At 49.2% G+C, this 20867-nt stretch overlaps 1 protein-coding gene across 1 annotated transcript in view; it reads right to left on the bottom strand.

Annotated features, from left to right (window-relative positions):
• LOC135057197 (oocyte zinc finger protein XlCOF7.1-like) overlaps window positions 1–16393 on the bottom strand; it is a 214561-nt gene extending 198168 nt beyond the window's left edge. Inside the window, exons 1-4 of the mRNA XM_063963093.1 lie at window positions 16313–16393; window positions 3983–4059; window positions 3769–3866; window positions 3097–3583 (exon numbers count right to left, since the gene is read on the bottom strand). Of these exons, the coding sequence (XP_063819163.1) occupies window positions 3097–3583; window positions 3769–3866; window positions 3983–4013 (616 nt within the window). The 5' untranslated portion in view covers window positions 4014–4059; window positions 16313–16393. The remainder of the gene's footprint in view (window positions 1–3096; window positions 3584–3768; window positions 3867–3982; window positions 4060–16312) is intronic.
• Window positions 16394–20867: the final 4474 nt, after the last annotated feature.

Below are 20867 nucleotides of genomic sequence, written 5' to 3'. Positions count from 1 at the left end.
TATAACACTGCACAGTAAAGACTGAATGTATATCACAGGGTACTTTTACCAGATAGCCCTGACTAAATGCACTGTTTCTTAACTATCACTGTCTAAATGACATGTAGAATACTTAAATGTCTTGTAAAGGCAAAGCGCTGACTATCAGGCGGCTTTACAAAGGAGGATTTGCCCAAGCAGTCCCAGGAACAGTGTAGCTGGGGAAATGGCGCCCAAACACTGACAGGGAGTGAGGGAGAGACAGATATGCAGCTCCAGGGCGGGAACATTTACTATAAATGGCGGGCTGGGGGAGGGGCTCCAGGTCTAAGCCTTATCCCCTCTGCTGGCAAAACCACCTGGTACTGCAGGCTACTTGTAAAAAGGTTTAGAGAGAAAACCTGACCTGCACCCATGCCCTGGTGATCTAGTGGGATCACCTGTATGCCACAGTGTCCACTGCCAGCGCGCGTGGCCCACCTCCCACCGGCCGAGCCGGATCGCGATAAAGTGCGGGTCCCGCGAGCGGGACCCACTTACCTCCTCCCGAAGTGCGGCAACGTGATCCCGGAGAGCCCCAGCCGTGTGTGACTGACTTGGAAGAAAACCGGAGCCTCCTGCTGTAGGTACCCGGCAACCATGGCACGGGAGTGTACAGCGCCGCTGGGGGAGAGATGGAGCTGCAGCAGGCAATGTCTACTGACATCCAGCACAATCTGTGCCTCTGCTGCAGCCCTTATAGTCTTCTTTTTTCCTCAGAAAAAGCTTTTTCGAGAGCTGCTGTGAGCAGCTCTTCCTGTTACATGCTTGCCCTGCAAGCACCAACTACAAACTGAGCTCCTGTGCACGGAGGCGGGGTGATATAGGAGGCGGCGCTATGCATCTTGGGAAGAAGGTCAAAGCTTTTGAGCCTGTTGGTGCTTCGGATCAAGATCCTACTCTACACCCTAATGTCTATCCTTGTGGAGCCCAGTGTACCCCGCAGCAGAAAACATGACCCCACCACGTGTCGACTATATGTGATAATTGTCATGTCGTCCATTTGAACTGCTGACCTTTTGAGCCTGTCAATCTTAAGCACTGTCTACCTTTTACATGTCGACCAAATGCATGTCAACCATATGGGGTTGGCTTTATGACTGACGGCCTAATATTAGTCGGCCTCTCATCCGCACAGCCCCCAGGGTAATCAAACTGATTAACGGTCAATATACAGTATAACAGGCAAAACCAGTGCTTGTTTTTCTGATAAAATATGTGGCTAAACAGAAGCAAATCCTGTTCCTCACCATATATCTGACCCTAAGGGTGCATACACACGGTGAGATTCGGACTTATCCGATTCTCACTGTGCGACGGGGGGCCGGGTCGGCACTTAGCCAGTATCGCAAGCACATAATGAGTGTGCTTGCGATGCTGGCTATGTGCGATTTTGGCTAAGTGTCAATCCTGACTATCTCTTCTATAGAGATAGTCAGGATTGACTTGCCTGCACAGCCTATTTTTTCTGCCGATGCCGACCGCGCGGGGCCGCGCATCGGCATCGGATCGGGATCGCAAGGTGACTGTCACCTTGCGATCTGCACTATCTTTTCATCCGATTCTGACTATATAGTCAGAATCGAATGAAAAAATCTTACCGTGTGTACACACCTTAAGGATGACATACAAACACAATGTAATATGTTTTTCTGAATTAAGAAACCTGAAATAAGAAACCTTTGGCCTAGTAGTGCATTGAAAAGAAATTCTGATACTCTAGGGTGCCACTGGCCTAGTGTATCCAAGCTGAAACCCTCTTCCAGCTACCAAGCACAGACTGGTACCTGTTACAAAGCAGGGATGGCCGGGTCTTCCCAGCCGCACACTGTCTCACATGTCCTGCAGGTTAGGACAACCAGTTTTGCTTGAGAGATCTGATCTGCATACAATGTGCAGCATGTGTTTGTGTTACTGAATCCCCTTTCAGGATGACTGTGCACCTGGGAGTTCTCTGTCTGTAAAGTCTGCAGATTTAATCCTTCTGCTTTCCATTCTCTCTCCCACAGAGGGCTCATTGCCAGAGTACCCTCCGGAATCAGAGATGGGCGCAGCCATGACAGTCTGGATCAGATGATCGGCCAAACACCAACCAGAAGCCAGTCTGCAATAACATGACACTCTCAGCCAATCCCTGGATACACCCAAGCTCACAGTACTTTTTTGGATCCTGACCAGCTGCAAGCTCTATCTGTGACTCCGCCGTTACTTCTCAAGCGCTTCCTGGCTCCTGTACAGCTGGTTCAATCGCAGTGACTGCAACATCGGTTACTGTATTGCTGGTGCAACTCCAGTATCAGCTGCAGCATCCGTTCCTGTATCACTGGTGCAATCCCAGTATCTGCTGCAACATCGATATCTTTATCACTGGCTAAATCCCAGTTTTAACACATACATCAGTTCCAGTTTTTATAAAGATCACCTGTCGCACCAATCCTGCCATCCCGTATATTGGTGCATCCATAGTATACAGACATTAAACCGTCTCGTCTGTGTATTGCCTTCACTTCAATCCAGACATCTTCATCTTCTACTCTCCAGTCTGCATGATGAAGTTATATCAGACCTCCAAGTTTCTCCCCGAGCCCCTCTGATCCTAATCCTGCTACTCCACCTAGTCTGGATCCACAACAAAACACATTAGTGACAGGTCCATAGTGATGTACCGGTGGGAATTAGCCATCACCAACCAGCAGGAGTTAAAGTACACGTATCCACAAGTAGGCGGTTCCACGTTCTTGATTATTAGCCTGTTGGTAAAGAGTTTTGCAGTAGGAGAGTCAGTAACAGGCGGTTACTGAAGGTGACAGGGAATCTTTAGGAGTAGTGGAGAAAGCCCACTCAGGTTACTCTAGGCCGAGTTACCACCTCTAGTCTAGCTACGCACAAAAATCTGTGTTTGCCTGGTGGAGCAAGGTTGTCCGGTCACAGCGATGGTTGCTCCTGACTCACCCACTGGGCAGATACATCCTCATTAGTTTGTACTGACAGAGCAAGGTATAGAATAATGTATTGTTTTATATAGTGACTGGACAAGCAGAATGTGACTCTTTTCTGTAATAAGTGATTATTACTCACCTGTGCTGGTATCTGTAGTGATTTCCTCTTCCTTACACTGCTGATCACCCATCACATATGTCTCTTCTTCTTCCTTTATATCTTCTACCTTAATATCAATCACATACGTCTCTTCTTCTCCCTTTATATCTTCTGCCTTAATGTAGGTCACATACGTCTCTTCTTCTCCTTCTGTATCTTCTTCTGTATTATCAGTCACATACGTCTCTTCTTCTCCCTCTGTATCTTCTTCTGTATTATCAGTCACACACGTCTCTTCTTCGGTCTTTATATCAATCACATAATACTCTTCTTTTACCTTTATATCAGTCACATACATCTCTTCTACTGCCTTTATATCAGTCACATACGTCTCTTTTTCATCTGTATTTTCTGCCTTAATGTCAGTTACATACATCTCTTCTCCACCCTTTCTAGCGATCACATACGTCTCTTCTTCTCTCTTTATGTCTTCTACCTTAATTTTGGTCAAATCTTCACAGTGAATCTATAAAAAATACCACATTAGCAATGTCTAATATTATTGAGATTACACAGTAGAATATAATTGTATAAAACACACACACACACACACACACACACACACACACACACACACACACACACAGATACTCTGCAGTTCATATTGTGTAAGTCCCTTTGATATATGGTGAGAGCTTAAATCCCACCTACCTGATCCTCCTGTGGGATCCTGTGATTCTCCTCTGTACAGTCCTGTGAATAAAGAGGACGGGGACATCTCTCTGGGGTATCTCGGTTACTGGGTCCATCTGTAGGAGAAACAGAGACTGAGTACATTGTGCATATGTGAATATCAGACGGTGTGTGTATATAGGTGGCCGTCAACACAGCTCTCCCTGTACAATAAATGAAAGTCTCCTCTTACCCAGTGACATGAGGGGCCAGTGATTCTCCATCACGTCCTTGTACAGATCCTTGTGGTCTTCTATATACTCCCCCCTCCTGCATGGTGAGATAGACAGTGACATCCTGACACCTTATAGGAACCTGACACACACAATGACACAGTCATCACCCAGACACCTCCCCTGGTGTTACTGTATAATGCCCCATTCCCAGCAGTCACCTCTCCAGTCATCACCCAGACACCTCCCCTGGTGTTACTGTATAATGTCCCATTCCCAGCAGTCACCTCTCCAGTCATCACCCAGACACCTCCCCTGGTGTTACTGTATAATGTCCCATTCCCAGCAGTCACCTCTCCAGTCATCACCCAGACACCTCCCCTGGTGTTACTGTATAATGCCCCATTCCCAGCAGTCACCTCTCCAGTCATCACCCAGACACCACCCCTGGTGTTACTGTATAATGCCCCATTCCCAGCAGTCACCTCTCCAGTCATCACCCAGACACCTCCTCCCTGGTGTTACTGTATAATGTCCCATTCCCAGCAGTCACCTCTCCAGTCATCACCCAGACACCTCCCCTGGTGTTACTGTATAATGCCCCATTCCCAGCAGTCACCTCTCCAGTCATCACCCAGACACCTCCCCTGGTGTTACTGTATAATGCCCCATTCCCAGCAGTCACCTCTCCAGTCATCACCCAGACACCACCCCTGGTGTTACTGTATAATGCCCCATTCCCAGCAGTCACCTCTCCAGTCATCACCCAGACACCTCCTCCCTGGTGTTACTGTATAATGTCCCATTCCCAGCAGTCACCTCTCCAGTCATCACCCAGACACCTCCCCTGGTGTTACTGTATAATGCCCCATTCCCAGCAGTCACCTCTCCAGTCATCACCCAGACACCTCCCCTGGTGTTACTGTATAATGCCCCATTCCCAGCAGTCACCTCTCCAGTCATCACCCAGACACCTCCCCTGGTGTTACTGTATAATGCCCCATTCCCAGCAGTCACCTCTCCAGTCATCACCCAGACACATCCCCTGGTGTTACTGATACACACTATATATATATATATATAAACTGTAATAATACACCGATCAGCCATAACATAAACCCATTGACAGGTGAAATAAAATAATCTTGTTACAATGGAATCTGTCGAGGGGTGGGATATATTAGGCACCAAGTGGACGCTCAGTTCTTGAAGTTGAAAAATGGGCAAGGTTCTGAGCAACTTTGACATGGACCAAATTGTGAGGGCTAGACAACTGGGTTACAGCATATCCAAAATGGCAAGAAAACTGATTTTCTTACCTATGATAGTAGAAATTGTGTTTCTCTCTCAGAATGTTTGTGTTCTGAACAATGCATAGGTACAACATCACTATGCACTATGGGGCTATCCCTGTATGTTACGCAGTGACTCGTTGCTCTATGGGAGGTATCCCTGTATGTTACGCTGTACTATGGGGGGTATCCCTGTATATTATTACACTGTGACACTTTGCACTATGGAGGGTATCTCTGTATGTTACACTGTGACACACTGCACTATGATGAGTATCCCTTTATATTACGCTAGTGTTCACTCTAGGCTGTTTTAGCAGCCGTTTTTTAGCAAGCAAAATCCGCCCTGCCCCTTTTGCGGCGCCCTGCTAAAACAGCCGCTCGCTTCCTGCCCTCCCGGCGTGTATAGATGCCATGCGCGCGGCATCCATTCACGCATTGGGAGAGAGCTGGGGGAAGCCCAGCACCGACGGAGGTGCTGGGCACGCCCGCAACAGTGACGTCGCCAGCCACAGACGCTCTCTATAGTAGCGTCTGTGGGCCGCACCGCCCCCTAAATGATGTAGGAGTGGCCACGCCCCCTAATTTGCGTGGCCGCGCCCCCGTTTCGGCCGCGCGCGCTCACATATGCCCCCGGAGTCCGGCGCCATGCCCCTTTTCACTCTTAGTGTGGAACACTATTACGCTGTGACACGTTGCACCATGGGGGGTATCCCTGTATGTTACGCTGTGACACGGTGCACTATGGGGGGTATCCCTGTATGTTACGCTGTGACATGTTGCACTATGGAGGGTATCTCTGTATGTTACGCTGTGACACGCTGCACTATGGGGGGTATCCCTGTATGTTACGCTGTGACACGGTGCACTATGGGGGGTATCCCTGTATGTTACGCTGTGACATGTTGCACTATGGAGGGTATCTCTGTATGTTACGCTGTGACATGTTGCACTATGGGGGGTATCCCTGTATGTTACACTGTGACATGTTGCACTATGGGGGTATCCCTGTATGTTACACTGTGACATGTTGCACTATGGGGGGTATCCCTGTATGTTACGCTGTGACACGCTGCACTATGGAGGGTATCCCTGTATGTTACACTGTGACATGTTGCACTATGGGGGGTATCCCTGTATGCTACGCTGTGACATGTTGCACTATGGAGGGTATCCCTGTATGTTACACTGTGACATGCTGCACTATGGGGGGTATCCCTGTATGTTACACTGTGACACGCTGCACTATGGGGGTATCCCTGTATGTTACGCTGTGACATGCCGCACTATGGGGGTATCCATGTATGTTACACTGTGACACGCTGCACTATGGTGGGTATCCCTGTATGTTACACTGTGACATGCCGCACTATGGGGGTATCCCTGTATGTTACGCTGTGACATGCTGCACTATGGAGGGTATCCCTGTATCTTACACTGTGACATGCCGCACTATGGGGGGTATCCCTGTATGTTACACTGTGACATGCCGCACTATGGGGGGTATCCCTGTATCTTACACTGTGACATGCCGCACTATGGGGGGTATCCCTGTATGTTACGCTGTGACATGCTGCACTATGGGGGTATCCATGTATGTTACACTGTGACATGCTGCACTATGGGGGGTATCCCTGTATGTTACACTGTGACATGTAGCACTATGGAGGGTATCCCTGTATGTTACGCTGTGACATGTTGCACTATGGAGGGTATCCCTGTATGTTACGCTGTGACATGTTGCACTATGGGGGGTATCCCTGTATCTTACACTGTGACATGTTGCACTATGGTGGGTATCCCTGTATCTTACACTGTGACATGCCGCACTATGGGGGGTATCCCTGTATCTTACACTGTGACACGCTGCACTATGGGGGGTATCCCTGTATGTTACGCTGTGACATGCTGCACTATGGGGGTGTGACATGCTGCACTATGGGGGGTATCCCTGTATGTTACGCTGTGACACGCTGCACTATGGGGGGTATCCCTGTATGTTACGCTGTGACACGCTGTACTATGGGGGGTATCCCTGTATGTTACACTGTGACACTTTGCACTATGGGGGTATCCCTGTATGTTACACTGTGACACGCTGCACTATGGGGGGTATCCCTGTATGTTACGCTGTGACACACTGCACTATGGAGGGTATCCCTGTATCTTACACTGTGACATGCCGCACTATGGAGGGTATCCCTGTATCTTACACTGTGACATGCCGCACTATGGGGGTATCCCTGTATGTTACACTGTGACATGCCGCACTATGGGGGTATCCATGTATGTTACATTGTGACATGCTGCACTATGGGGGGTATCCCTGTATGTTACACTGTGACACGCTGCACTATGGGGGGTATCCCTGTATGTAACGCTGTGACACGCTGCACTATGGGGGGTATCCCTGTATGTTACACTGTGACATGCTGCACTATGGGGGGTATCCCTGTATCTTACACTGTGACATGCTGCACTATGGGGGGTATCCCTGTATGTTACACTGTGACACGCTGCACTATGGGGGGTATCCCTGTATGTTACACTGTGACATGCCGCACTATGGGGGTATCCCTGTATGTTACACTGTGACACACTGCACTATGGAGGGTATCCCTGTATCTTACACTGTGACATGCCGCACTATGGGGGGTATCCCTGTATGTTACACTGTGACATGCTGCACTATGGAGCGTATCCCTGTATGTTACACTGTGACACGCTGCACTATGGGGGTATCCATGTATGTTACACTGTGACATGCTGCACTATGGGGGGTGTCCCTGTATGTTACACTGTGACACGCTGCACTATGGGGGGTATCCCTGTATGTTACACTGCGACACGCTGCACTATGGAGGGTATCCCTGTATGTTACGCTGTGACATGCTGCACTATGGAGGTATCCATGTATGTTACACTGTGACATGCTGCACTATGGGGGGTATCCCTGTATGTTACACTGTGACACGCTGCACTATGGGGGGTATCCCTGTATGTTACACTGTGACACGCTGCACTATGGGGGGTATCCCTGTATGTTACGCTGTGACACGCTGCACTATGGGGGGTATCCATGTATGTTACACTGTGACATGCTGCACTATGGGGGGTATCCCTGTATCTTACACTGTGACATGCCGCACTATGGGGGTATCCCTGTATGTTACACTGTGACACACTGCACTATGGGGGTATCCCTGTATGTTACACTGTGACACGCTGCACTATGGGGGGTATCCCTGTATGTTACGCTGTGACACGCTGCACTATGGGGGGTATCCATGTATGTTACACTGTGACATGCTGCACTATGGGGGGTATCCCTGTATCTTACACTGTGACATGCCGCACTATGGGGGTATCCCTGTATGTTACACTGTGACACGCTGCACTATGGGGGGTATCCATGTATGTTACACTGTGACATGCCGCACTATGGGGGTATCCCTGTATGTTACGCTGTGATACGCTGCACTATGGGGGGTATCCCTGTATCTTACACTGTGACATGCTGCACTATGGGGGGTATCCCTGTATGTTACACTGTGACACGCTGCACTATGGGGGGTATCCCTGTATGTTACACTGTGACACGCTGCACTATGGGGGGTATCCCTGTATGTTACACTGTGACACTTTGCACTATGGGGGGGTATCCCTGTATGTTACACTGTGACACGCTGCACTATGGGGGTATCCCTGTATGTTACGCTGTGACACACTGCACTATGGGGGTATCCCTGTATGTTACACTGTGACATGCTGCACTATGGAGGGTATCCCTGTATGTTACACTGTGACACGCTGCACTATGGAGGGTATCCCTGTATCTTACACTGTGACATGCCGCACTATGGGGGGTATACTCAGTGTTCGCAAAAACGCGCTATAGCGCGTATTTTACCCTGATTTGAGGACTGGGGACTCGCATTTAAAAAGTGGCCGGGTCCCTGGGACGCGCTCTGCTGCAGCTTGGCTGGACTTGGAGTGGCAGCTCAGCACGGAGGGCCCGCGGCTAAAGTGTTTCTGCAGTGGTGAGGGAGGAATTCTAACTTATCCATTAGCTGGCGGGGGCGGGTCCTGATGATCAGCGGCGCTCCGGCGGGCGTGACGGTGAGTGGCAGCTTCGTGTTACTGCGGCCGGGGGGTCCGTATGCTCAGGGCTCTGGCAGTGGCAGGCTGCAGGCGTGAGTGGCAGATGTGTTAGTGTCCCCGCGGTGTGCTCTGTGTCCAGACAAGGGGATGAGCGGGGGCTGTTAGCGATGCAACCGGGGCCCGCAGCACTGAAAGGGACCACAGCGGTATTGACGGCAGCAGTACTAATAATGAGTCAGACAAACTCATTACAGTACGCTGCAGCAAAGAAGGAGGAAGCGGTCCGGCCGGAGGACAGGAGGGAAGCATTCTCCTCCCCATCTCCTCTCCTTCTCCTGACGTTGTTGCAGGGGTTCTGATGCCACAATGTAGTGACCGGCCCCAGCGCAGAAGTTGCTGATGCACCTAAACAATGTGGTAAGGGCGGCAGTGACGTCATGAGACCTAGGACGTAGCAATGGCATTTCTAGGTGGGCGCTCTGCACAAACGCCCGCAGGTAGCCAATGTAATTCCCTGGAAAATGTTCCCTGCCTTTAAGCAGTACTGTGCATTCATGTTGCAAATATTATTTTACTGCTGTAAGCTCTTAATACATACTCTCCACTCTACATACATTTATGTATATATATTATTAATTTTCTTTTTTCATAACTTCCAGCAGTGACACATAGAGGAGATTATGTATTAAGAGGTTAAAGCAGTGATATAGCATGTGCAACATAAATGCAAAGTACTGCTTAAAGGCAGGGAACGTGTTCCAGGTAATTGCATTGGCTACATGCGGGCATTTGTGCATATTTACTGTAAATGTATCTGCTGTATGATAATTAAAACTGGAAGCTTCTTTCTATACAGTACCAACTAAATATTTATTGTTAAAACTAGACCCATATAAACTAGACACATAAAAAACACACAATATACCATTGAATAAGTATTAATATACACTGCTGTGTAGGATATCATGAACTTGGGGTTGGGAGGAGGAGGGTGGCCCCAATGCATATCTTTGCACTTGGGCCCACCACTCAAGATCCGCCACTGGTGTGCTCTGTGTTCCCGCGGTGGCGGGGGGGTCTCCTGGGGACTTTAAGAAATTGTGGAAGAGCCAGCCATTGGTGCCTTCACTTCTGCATGCATTGGCTGCTGCACCAGCCAGCCAGGTGCAGAGGATTTCCTTTGGCATGCTTCAAAAAGGAACCGGGGATGCTCGCATTCTCATAGAGCTCCCATCCTCGGCTCCACAGTCACCCTGCCTTACTGTGGAGCTCCTCCGCTGATGGTCCTTGGACAAGGTTGCCCCTGCTTCAACCGCACCCGACCGTGGCACTATTGTGGGCTGACGCCCCACGAGAGATACGGGCATACAGTCCCGAGATGTGCACCCCCAGCCTCGCAGCTCATGGAGCCCCCCATGCACAACCCTGCAGGCAGCCGAAGGAGGAAATCAAGATCATGAGAGTCACCTGCAGGACAGTGTTCAGGAGGCTGGACAAGGCGATCACGGTGGAGGTGTCCTAGGGAGGGCTGCAGCGTTCAGGTAAGCTGAATCCTGAAGAGGGAGGCGAGCTGCTAAATTTTACCCCTCCCTACCCCCAGCACTGCCCACAGTACTGGCTCTCCTTAACCCTCTCCTTGCCCCAGTACAACCCCAACTGCTATCTACCCTTACCCCTTTGCTACCTGCCCTTAACCCTCAACTTGCTTCCAGTACTGCTTAAACTGCTATCTACCCATACCCCCTCCCTACCCTACAGCACTGTCTGCATGTACTGCCCCAGTACTGCATAACTGCTATCCACCCTTACCACCTCCCTAACCCCAGTGCTGCCTGCCTCCAACCCCCTTCTTGCCCTTCAATACTGCTCCTGCTGCTATCTACCCTTACCCACACCTTACCTTCAGCACTGCCTGTCCCTAGCCTCCTCCTTGCCCCCCCCCCCCCCCAGCACTGTTCCAACAACGGCATGCTCCCCCCTTCCCCACCAATAATATGTGATGAGACCCAGAAATGGTGAAGTAGGACCCCAATTTTCTAAAGTGAGGGGTCCCTGGGACCCACAATTTTTTTCACTCGGCGCGATCACTGTAATACCTGTATGTTACACTGTGACACGCTGCACTATGGGGGGTATCCCTGTATGTTACGCTGTGATACGCTGCACTATGGGGGGTATCCATGTATGTTACACTGTGACATGCTGCACTATGGGGGGTATACCTGTATGTTACACTGTGACACGCTGCACTATGGGGGGTATCCCTGTATGTTACGCTGTGACACGCTGCACTATGGAGGGTATCCCTGTATCTTACACTGTGACATGCCGCACTATGGGGGGTATCCCTGTATGTTACACTGTGACACTTTGCACTATGGGGGTATCCCTGTATGTTACACTGTGACACTTTGCACTATGGGGGTATCCCTGTATGTTACGCTGTGACACGCTGCACTATGGGGGTATCCCTGTATGTTACGCTGTGACACGCTGCACTATGGTGGGTATCCCTGTATGTTACACTGTGACACGCTGCACTATGGGGGGTATCCCTGTATGTTACGCTGTGACACGCTGCACTATGGGGGTATCCCTGTATGTTACGCTGTGACACGCTGCACTATGGTGGGTATCCCTGTATGTTACACTGTGACACGCTGCACTATGGGGGGTATCCCTGTATGTTACGCTGTGACATGCCGCACTATGGGGGTATCCATGTATGTTACACTGTGACATGCCGCACTATGGGGGGTATCCCTGTATGTTACACTGTGACATGCCGCACTATGGGGGGTATCCCTGTATGTTACACTGTGACAGGCTGCACTATGGAGGGTATCCCTGTATCTTACACTGTGACATGCCGCACTATGGGGGGTATCCCTGTATGTTACACTGTGACATGCTGCACTATGGGGGTATCCATGTATGTTACACTGTGACATGCTGCACTATGGGGGGTATCCCTGTATGTTACACTGTGACATGCCGCACTATGGGGGTATCCCTGTATGTTACACTTTGACACGCTGCACTATGGGGGGTATCCCTGTATGTTACACTGTGACATGCTGCACTATGGGGGTATCCATGTATGTTACACTGTGACATGCTGCACTATGGAGGGTATCCCTGTATGTTACACTGTGACATGCTGCACTATGGGGGGTATCCCTGTATGTTACACTGTGACACTTTGCACTATGGGGGGTATCCCTGTATGTTACGCTGTGACATGCTGCACTATGGAGGGTATCCCTGTATGTTACACTGTGACACGGTGCACTATGGGGGGTATCCCTGTATGTTACGCTGTGACATGCTGCACTATGGAGGGTATCCCTGTATTTTACACTGTGACATGCCGCACTATGGGGGGTATCCCTGTATCTTACACTGTGACATGCCGCACTATGGGGGGTATCCCTGTATGTTACACTGTGACATGCTGCACTATGGGGGTATCCATGTATGTTACACTGTGACATGCTGCACTATGGAGGGTATCCCTATATGTTACACTGTGACATGCTGCACTATGGGGGGTATCCCTGTATGTTACACTGTGACACTTTGCACTATGGGGGGTATCCCTGTATGTTACGCTGTGACATGCTGCACTATGGAGGGTATCCCTGTATGTTACGCTGTGACATGCTGCACTATGGAGGGTATCCCTGTATGTTACGCTGTGACACGGTGCACTATGGGGGGTATCCCTGTATGTTACGCTGTGACATGCTGCACTATGGAGGGTATCCCTGTATCTTACACTGTGACATGCCGCACTATGGGGGGTATCCCTGTATGTTACACTGTGACATGCCGCACTATGGGGGGTATCCCTGTATCTTACACTGTGACATGCCGCACTATGGGGGGTATCCCTGTATGTTACGTTGTGACACGGTGCACTATGGGGGGTATCCCTGTATGTTACGCTGTGACATGTAGCACTATGGAAGGTATCTCTATGTTACACTGTGACACGCTGCACTATGGGGGGTATCCCTGTATCTTACACTGTGACATGCCGCACTATGGGGGGTATCCCTGTATGTTAGGTTAACATGTCACAGCTGTAACTTACATGGATACCCCCCATAGCGTAGCATAATTATTTAGAATTGCTGGCTTTTTACATTTTGTGACAGGCAGCTAAATGCAACACACTATTTTGTCATAGTTCTCAGCACTATTCACCAAACACTCATAGTGCCTCAAAACTGATCACTTAGACGTCTACGCAGGGGTCTTATAGCTAAGCAGCTGGTCCGGATCACCTTATAGGAAAAAGATATCAAAAAAACTAGGCACAAACCAATATATATAAATTGGACTATGTCATATATGTACAGCTCCTGATCAAGCACCTTGTATTTTATGTTACGATAAACAAAACGATAAAGAGAAGATGGTGACAGACACCAACAGGACCACAAACACAGTCAGGTGCTATTATAAAACCATCTAAATTATCAATAATAAATACAAAAATCATAAAATAACAGTGATATAATAACACACATTTACGGCGCATTTTGCAATCATGCATAAATAACAGCACCAAAATAATACATAAAGTCACATAAATGTAACACTCTTGGATGATGGCCCGGTGCGGGGGAGGGTTTGGGGAGAGACACAGCGCATCAGTACCAAGCACAGGCAGGGTTTGCCAGACGGGGAAAGTTCTCACTCCCACACTCCGGCAGCTGAGCTGTTCTTACATCTCGGCGTTCGTGCTTCCTTCTCGGCGTTGGTAAAGAGACAAGCAGGAAGAGAAATACAGGCACGATCGGTGCCAGGGTAATACATTTACCCTAGTATCTTTTATCCAAATTGACTCAAAGTATCAAACTATGATCTTCTAAGGGAGATAGATGTAGCCTCCCAGATCAAAGCACAGTGGTCACGTTAGGCTGTTTTAGTGCTTTGCCCGAGTTTTAAAGGGCAAAATGCACCTTGCCCCTTTAGTGGCGCTCCGCTAAAACTGCCTGCCGTGCCGCATGAATAGATGCTGTGCGTATATGGCATCTATTCACATGAAAGGGAGCGATTGGGGGTTGTCCCCACCAGTGGTGCCGTCGGCTCCGGCGCGCCCCCATTCATGATGTAGAGGGGGCAGGCCCACCCCCAATTGTGATGTCGGAGGGGCTACGCCCCCTCCCCCGCCTCTTTTTCATGCGAATGCGCGCCTCCGTGTTCTGGTAGGTATTTATTAGCAGTTGTTGAGTCAGAAACCAGATATAGAAGCCCATTTATTAACCGTTTTCCGCGGTTAGTCGCAAATATTATGTATGCAGGAGGGGCCGCACATACCTGCTGCGATCCCTGCATTCCCGCCGGCAGCCGCATCCCCCATAGGTTTTTATACGGAGGAGTGATGCTGCCCCAGATGTATCAATATCAGGAATGTGAAGCATTCCAGATATTTCGGCCTCTGCAGCTAATGCCATCTGAAAATGGCGGTAGCCCATTGTAGCCTGTGGGCTATCCTTTGCATTACTAGCCGGCAGTGGTCGCTGTGCTTGTGCAGTCTGTCGGGACCACGCACGTCCAGTAGCCCTGGCAGCCCTTACAGCACATTGCAGGGACAGACTCCGTTCGATATGATCGCATATTGCAATGTGATCCTGGGTGCTACGATCACGTAAAGATTGCATTAAATATGCAATCAATGATAAATGGGTCCCATATTCTGTTGTAGGGGCCACTTTGGATGACTACGGCCGTATACATAAAATCCGGTTGGGTTGGAAGCTGTGATGATTTGGCATGGAATGACCCAATACTGAACTCTGGGGACCTCCGCTGATAAATGCGGAAGGTATACAATTCGGATACCGGTGGCAAAATAATGGTGCTGTAATTAAATCCAGAATCTCTAACGCGTTTCTCCATCAATATGCAGGACAGGGTAACTCTCGCATAGTTCCATATCTATATCACCATCAGACAATTACGGGCAGCTAATTGTCACATTGCTAATAACTTCAGGTGTATAAAACCGATGGTAATAGCAAAGCATTGCACTTGAGCATAGCCGTACGTAACACAATATAAGACACAGGGGACTATGTACTGAGCCTTGAAGACAGATAAATTGGATGGAGATATAGTACCAGCCAATCAGCTCCTAACTTCCATGCCACACGGTGTCCTCGAAAAATGACAGGAGCCAGTTCGTTGGTGCTTTCTCTCTCTCTCTCTTCACGGCTTAGTACTTAGACCCCATAGTTCCAGACTAATCAGCAGCCTAAAGGTGCATACACACTTGGCAAGAAAATGAACAACGCCGCTCATTTTCACCCTTCCAGAGCGACGTTGTTTACTTTTTCGGCCAGTGTGTATGCCGCCGGCGACAAGCGGCCCTGGGAGTTGTTAACGACCCTCGCTGTCGGCCGGGCATGCAGCTCAATTTGGACTGAGAGTGACGTCACTGAGCGATTTGGTCGTCATATCGCTCAGTGTGTACGCCCGGCCGCCGACCGCCCCGGGAGGGGGAAACACTAGGTGACGTCACTCATACAGTGACCCATCCCGAAGTGCCAGATAAGGTGCCCAGTGATTGTTACATTTTTTTCTGGGCCTGGGTTTTTAATGGATGTAGACTAAATAAACTGGGTGTTTGTTTTGGGGTTTGTTTTTTTTGGGGGGTGGAGTGGGAGGTTTATTTGTATGAATGTATCAATGAATGAGGCCATAAAGAATAACAACTACATAAATTGTGTGGCTTGGATGGGGGTGGAGCTGAGGTGGGAGGTACTGTATGAGGCGGGAGGTATGAGGCCAGGAGCGGTAAAGCCCTAGGCGATGATGCCACAGCCCGGTAATCCCTCCTGCACTGCCGCATGGTGACAATGCAGCGCATCCCCCATGTACCTGCTCCTATCTGAGCTGTAAGCGCCTCATTATGTCTCTGTACATCTCCAGCTGCTGTTGACTTACCCGCAGTCGCTACCGCTCACTTCCGCCTGCCTTGTTGTAGTACGTTACACACCGGCTTCCGGCCTGTGCGTTCCACCTGACTTCTGGCCTGTGCGTTCCAAATTCCACCTGACTTCCGGCTGCTCTCATTGTTAATGCTCGTGGTAGACTAATGCTCGTGCTTTCTGTTCTGACAAGTTCTAACTTCTGCCCTCTGAGAGTGAGAAGTTCATACTCTGATGACAGGGTGGCTGCCGAATTGGCGACATCTCTGTGTCTGGCAGCGAGTAATGGTATTTATTATTGTTATACCGGGCAATGTCGCTTTTGATGGTATACTATACATGTGCAGCGGACTTTGGTGCCCTGCTACACAGAAGTCTGGAATTTGGTGTCCTGTTGTTATATTAGAGGTGGTTATTATATGGGGAGACTGATTTGTGTCATATTATAATAAAAGTGGATCAGACTGTACAGTCTTGTTAGTACAGTACAGGTGGGGCAGGCTCTGGTGTATAGTAGGTCTTGGTGTACTCATGTTATTATACAGGTAGCTGTGATCTGGTCGGGATCCTGGCAGTAGAAAAAGCGACGCCGGAATCCTGACACCACTCGGAATGCTGATACCGGCATCCCAAATAGTGTCACAAGCCCAGCAACATAATCCCAACTGCTGGGATCCCGAACGACCATGTGCCGAACCAACTGAGAGGTAAGCCGCGGAATTCTGCACTCCGGCATCCTGAATGCCAGCATATCAATCCCAACCCAGGTAGATCATGTTTTTTCAGAATGTAGTCATGTGACCGACGACAGTAACCTCCCCCTACATCCCCCTCACATTCTCGACGGTTGGCTTGCCGACCAACAGGGACTTTTCCCACTCGTGGATGTCCCATAGAGTGGGAACAGAACCCGTGGCGACTGCAGCGAGCCTGCAACCCCCCCCCTTCCAGCCGTGATTCCGCTGCCGGGATCCCACTATCGTATGTACCTATTTTTTCATAGCAACTGCTGTAAATGTGTTGGACTCTCACTCTGCACCCCCTCTACTCTCCCCTTTCATCCCTGTGCCAGCTGTTCCCCTCTCCCCTCCCGCCACTGGGCACAATGAAGTGAGAGCACAGAGACCGCAGACAGCTCCAAGGCCCAGCTATGGGCTTGATTAGTGGGTCCCAAACTTTTTTGAATCACGGCGCCCTAGAGTTTCAGAATTTTCCCTTGAGAAAAGTGTAAGGAGAACAGAAAAACGTCAGGAGGAGAACCGCTTTTTGGGTTATGGAGCTCATTTCAACATTATGTTCCAGAATTTTGAAGGGGACCCACTAACACCAGTGGGGGCTAAGATAAGGCACAATAGTGCAGTAAGACTGACTTTCTATTCCATTAGTATATATCAGAAAATACCTACCACGATAATTCTAAAATTGGCCAGAAGATATCCTGCTAAATTACTCCTCATTGCTGTGATGTTCTCAGGAATTAAAGAGATATTGTGAAATGTGAATCATGGTTTTATAACCCATTTATGTCAAGGAGGGTCTCCTACAGGTGCCACTGAGGAGTTATTGGTATAAATTCACCCTTCAGATTTTATATTGACTACGATATCTTGGTAAATCGGTATATAGGGGGTAATTCAGAGTTGATCGCATGTTATATCTGCCCCCCCCCCTGCAGTGCACATGGTTTTGCCCAACTGCTAACAAATTTGCTGCTGCGATCAACTCTGAATTACCCCCATTATGCACTGAGCAGTTTTACATACTGTATGTGCAGTTAAGCGTTAAAACTATGCCATGAGTATTACTTGCTGTCAGTTCCCCCGGTGGGCAGCTTGATTGAAGAGCAGTAACAGTTCTGATCTTGAGCATCTAACCCAAAGCGGAGTGCAGTTATGAGGCGATTATAGGGAACACTGAGTCCCTCACCTAATACAGTAAATACACTGCAGTCCAACCATAGTTATTTATAAAGGCCGGCTACTCGGATCTGTACTCGCAGAAGAATCAGCTGTCCCCTCTATGCACTACCTAGTATGGTGTATACAGTATAATGTTTCTCTGACGTCCTAGTGGATGCTGGGACTTCCGTAAGGACCATGGGGGGGGGGGGGGTAGCGGCTCCGCAGGAGACTGGGCACAAAGTAAAAGCTTTAGGACTAGCTGGTGTGCACTGGCTCCTCCCCCTATGACCCTCCTCCAAGCCTCAGTTAAGATTTTGTGCCCGGCCGAGAAGGGTGCAATCTAGGTGGCTCTCCTCAGCTGCTTAGAAGTAAAAGTATACTTAGGTTTTTTATTTTCAGTGAGTCCTGCTGGCAACAGGCTCACTGCAGCGCGGGACTAAGGGGAGAAGAAGCGAACTCACCTGCGTGCAGAGTGGATTGGGCTTCTTGGCTACTGGACATTAGCTCCAGAGGGACGATCACAGGTTCAGCCTGGATGGGTCCCGGAGTGACAATGTCAGCACTTTGCAAAAAACTGTTGACGACATGAGACAGCCGGCAAATCAGTTAGTGCCTATTCAGGCGTCTCAGACACCGTCAGGGGCGCTAAAACGCCCGTTACCTCAGATGGTCGACACAGACACGGATACTGAATCCAGTGTCGACGGTGAGGAGACGAACGTAATGTCCAGTAGGGCCACACGTTACATGATCACGGCGATGAAGGAGGCATTGAACATTTCTGACACTACAAGTACCACAAAAAAGGGTATTATGTGGGGTGTGAAAAAACTACCAGTAGTTTTTCCTGAATCAGATGCATTAAATGAGGTGTGTGATAAGGCGTGGTTTTCCCCCGATAAAAAACTGCTGATTTCTAACAAATTATTGGCACTATACCCTTTCCCGCCAGAGGTTAGGGCACGTTGGGAAACACCCCCTAGGGTAGATAAGGCGCTCACACGCTTATCAAAACAAGTGGCGTTACCGTCTCCTGATACGGCCGCCCTCAAGGAACCAGCTGATAGAAGGCTGGAAAATATCCTAAAAGGTATATACACACTGTGACAAGAACACTGGGATAGTGTTTGAGGGCAGGTATATTTGTCCCAGGTTCTTGTCTTACATGTTTTAGAAAATGTTAACTTCTAGGAAAAATGCTTTTTGTTTTGTCTGAACCTTTTCAGTTTGCTGTAAAAGCTGGGTAAAGGCTCTGAGAGAGAGATAAGGCGAGTTCTAGACATTGGGCCCAGTTCGGGTCTTTGGCCTCACAGAGGGCTAATCAGGGTTTCAGCTGTGTAAGAGTGATATAGTGCTTCTAACCTGATTAGTATGGGCAGACTGCCTGGGAAGGCTGCAGGATCTGTGTGTGTGTGAGAGACACGCTTTCTGATGCAAGTAAGCTATACAGTATGTACTGAAGAACTCTGTGTTTTGTTTAGTGACAGTTAGGAACATCTTATGTTTAGTTAGTGCCGGACAGGCAAGGTATTTTTATTTTGGGGTTTGTTTTATTTTCTGTTTCAATAAAACTGGCCGGGGTCAGTTGTACCAGAAACTGGACTTGTGTTGTTCCTCAGCTGCTGCGTGCTGCCATATTCCCCAGGAAAAGGCACCTTGCACCCCTACAGTGTTACAACTTGGTGGAGAATGCGAGCACACCGTTCTGCGCATAAGTGAAAGCAGCAGCTTTGGGAGGCCTGCAGAAAACGGTGGTTTATGCAGATACAGCCCAGTGTGAAGTTACTGAGACTCACCCCTGAGGGTTTGATATATGTCCTGGGTGAAAGCAGCTACAAAGCCGCCTGAAAAATCTGTCGACATGGAGGATCTGCTTAAAGCCTTGCTGCAAGCTACAGCGGCTCAGCAGGAGGCCAACCGACAGCAGCAGGTGGCAATGGAGGAAAATAAGAGACAACAGCAGGCAGTTGTTGATGAACTTTACAGGCAACAGCGTCAGGATAGAGAGGCCTTAGCAGAAGTGGTGCAGAGACTTGCAGCTCGGGTTGGAGATGTGGCCGTCAGTGCTCCAACCAGCTCTAGTTCTATACGGGCCAGTCACTTCCTGCAGAAAATGACAGAGGCTGATGATGTGGAGGCCTATCTGACCACGTTTGAAAGGACTGCCGAGCGTGAGAACTGGCCGAAAGCACAGTGGGCCAGTCTGCTGGCACCTTTCCTGTCAGGTGAGCCCCAAAAAGCTTACTTTGATTTAAGCCCTGCTGAGGCTCGGGACTATGATAAACTAAAGACTGAGATCCTGACCCGCCTGGGAGTCACGCTGTCAGTACGAGCACAACGGGTGCACCGTTGGCTGTACGCCATGGAGAAGCCTCCGCGCTCCCAGATGCACGACCTTATTCAGCTAACAAAAAAATGGCTACAGCCAGAGACATTAACTGGTCCCCAGATGGTGGAAAGAGTCGTCATGGACCGCTACTTGAGATCTTTGCCCATGGTCCTGCGCAAGTGGGTGAGCCATGGAAACCCGGGTACTGCTGACCAATTAGTGGACATGGTAGAGAGGTATTTGGCAGCAGAGGAACTACTGATGACCACCCAGCAACCCATAGATCCTCGACAGCGCCCTTCAGTAAAGACTGGTAAGACTGTTCCGTGGGAAAACGTTGC

This window comes from Pseudophryne corroboree, chromosome 3 (genome assembly GCF_028390025.1).
Source record: "Pseudophryne corroboree isolate aPseCor3 chromosome 3, aPseCor3.hap2, whole genome shotgun sequence".
Classification (NCBI taxonomy): Eukaryota; Metazoa; Chordata; class Amphibia; order Anura; family Myobatrachidae; genus Pseudophryne; species Pseudophryne corroboree.
The sequence above is the reverse complement of the archived record's forward strand: the minus strand, read 5'-3'. Positions and strand labels throughout refer to the sequence as shown.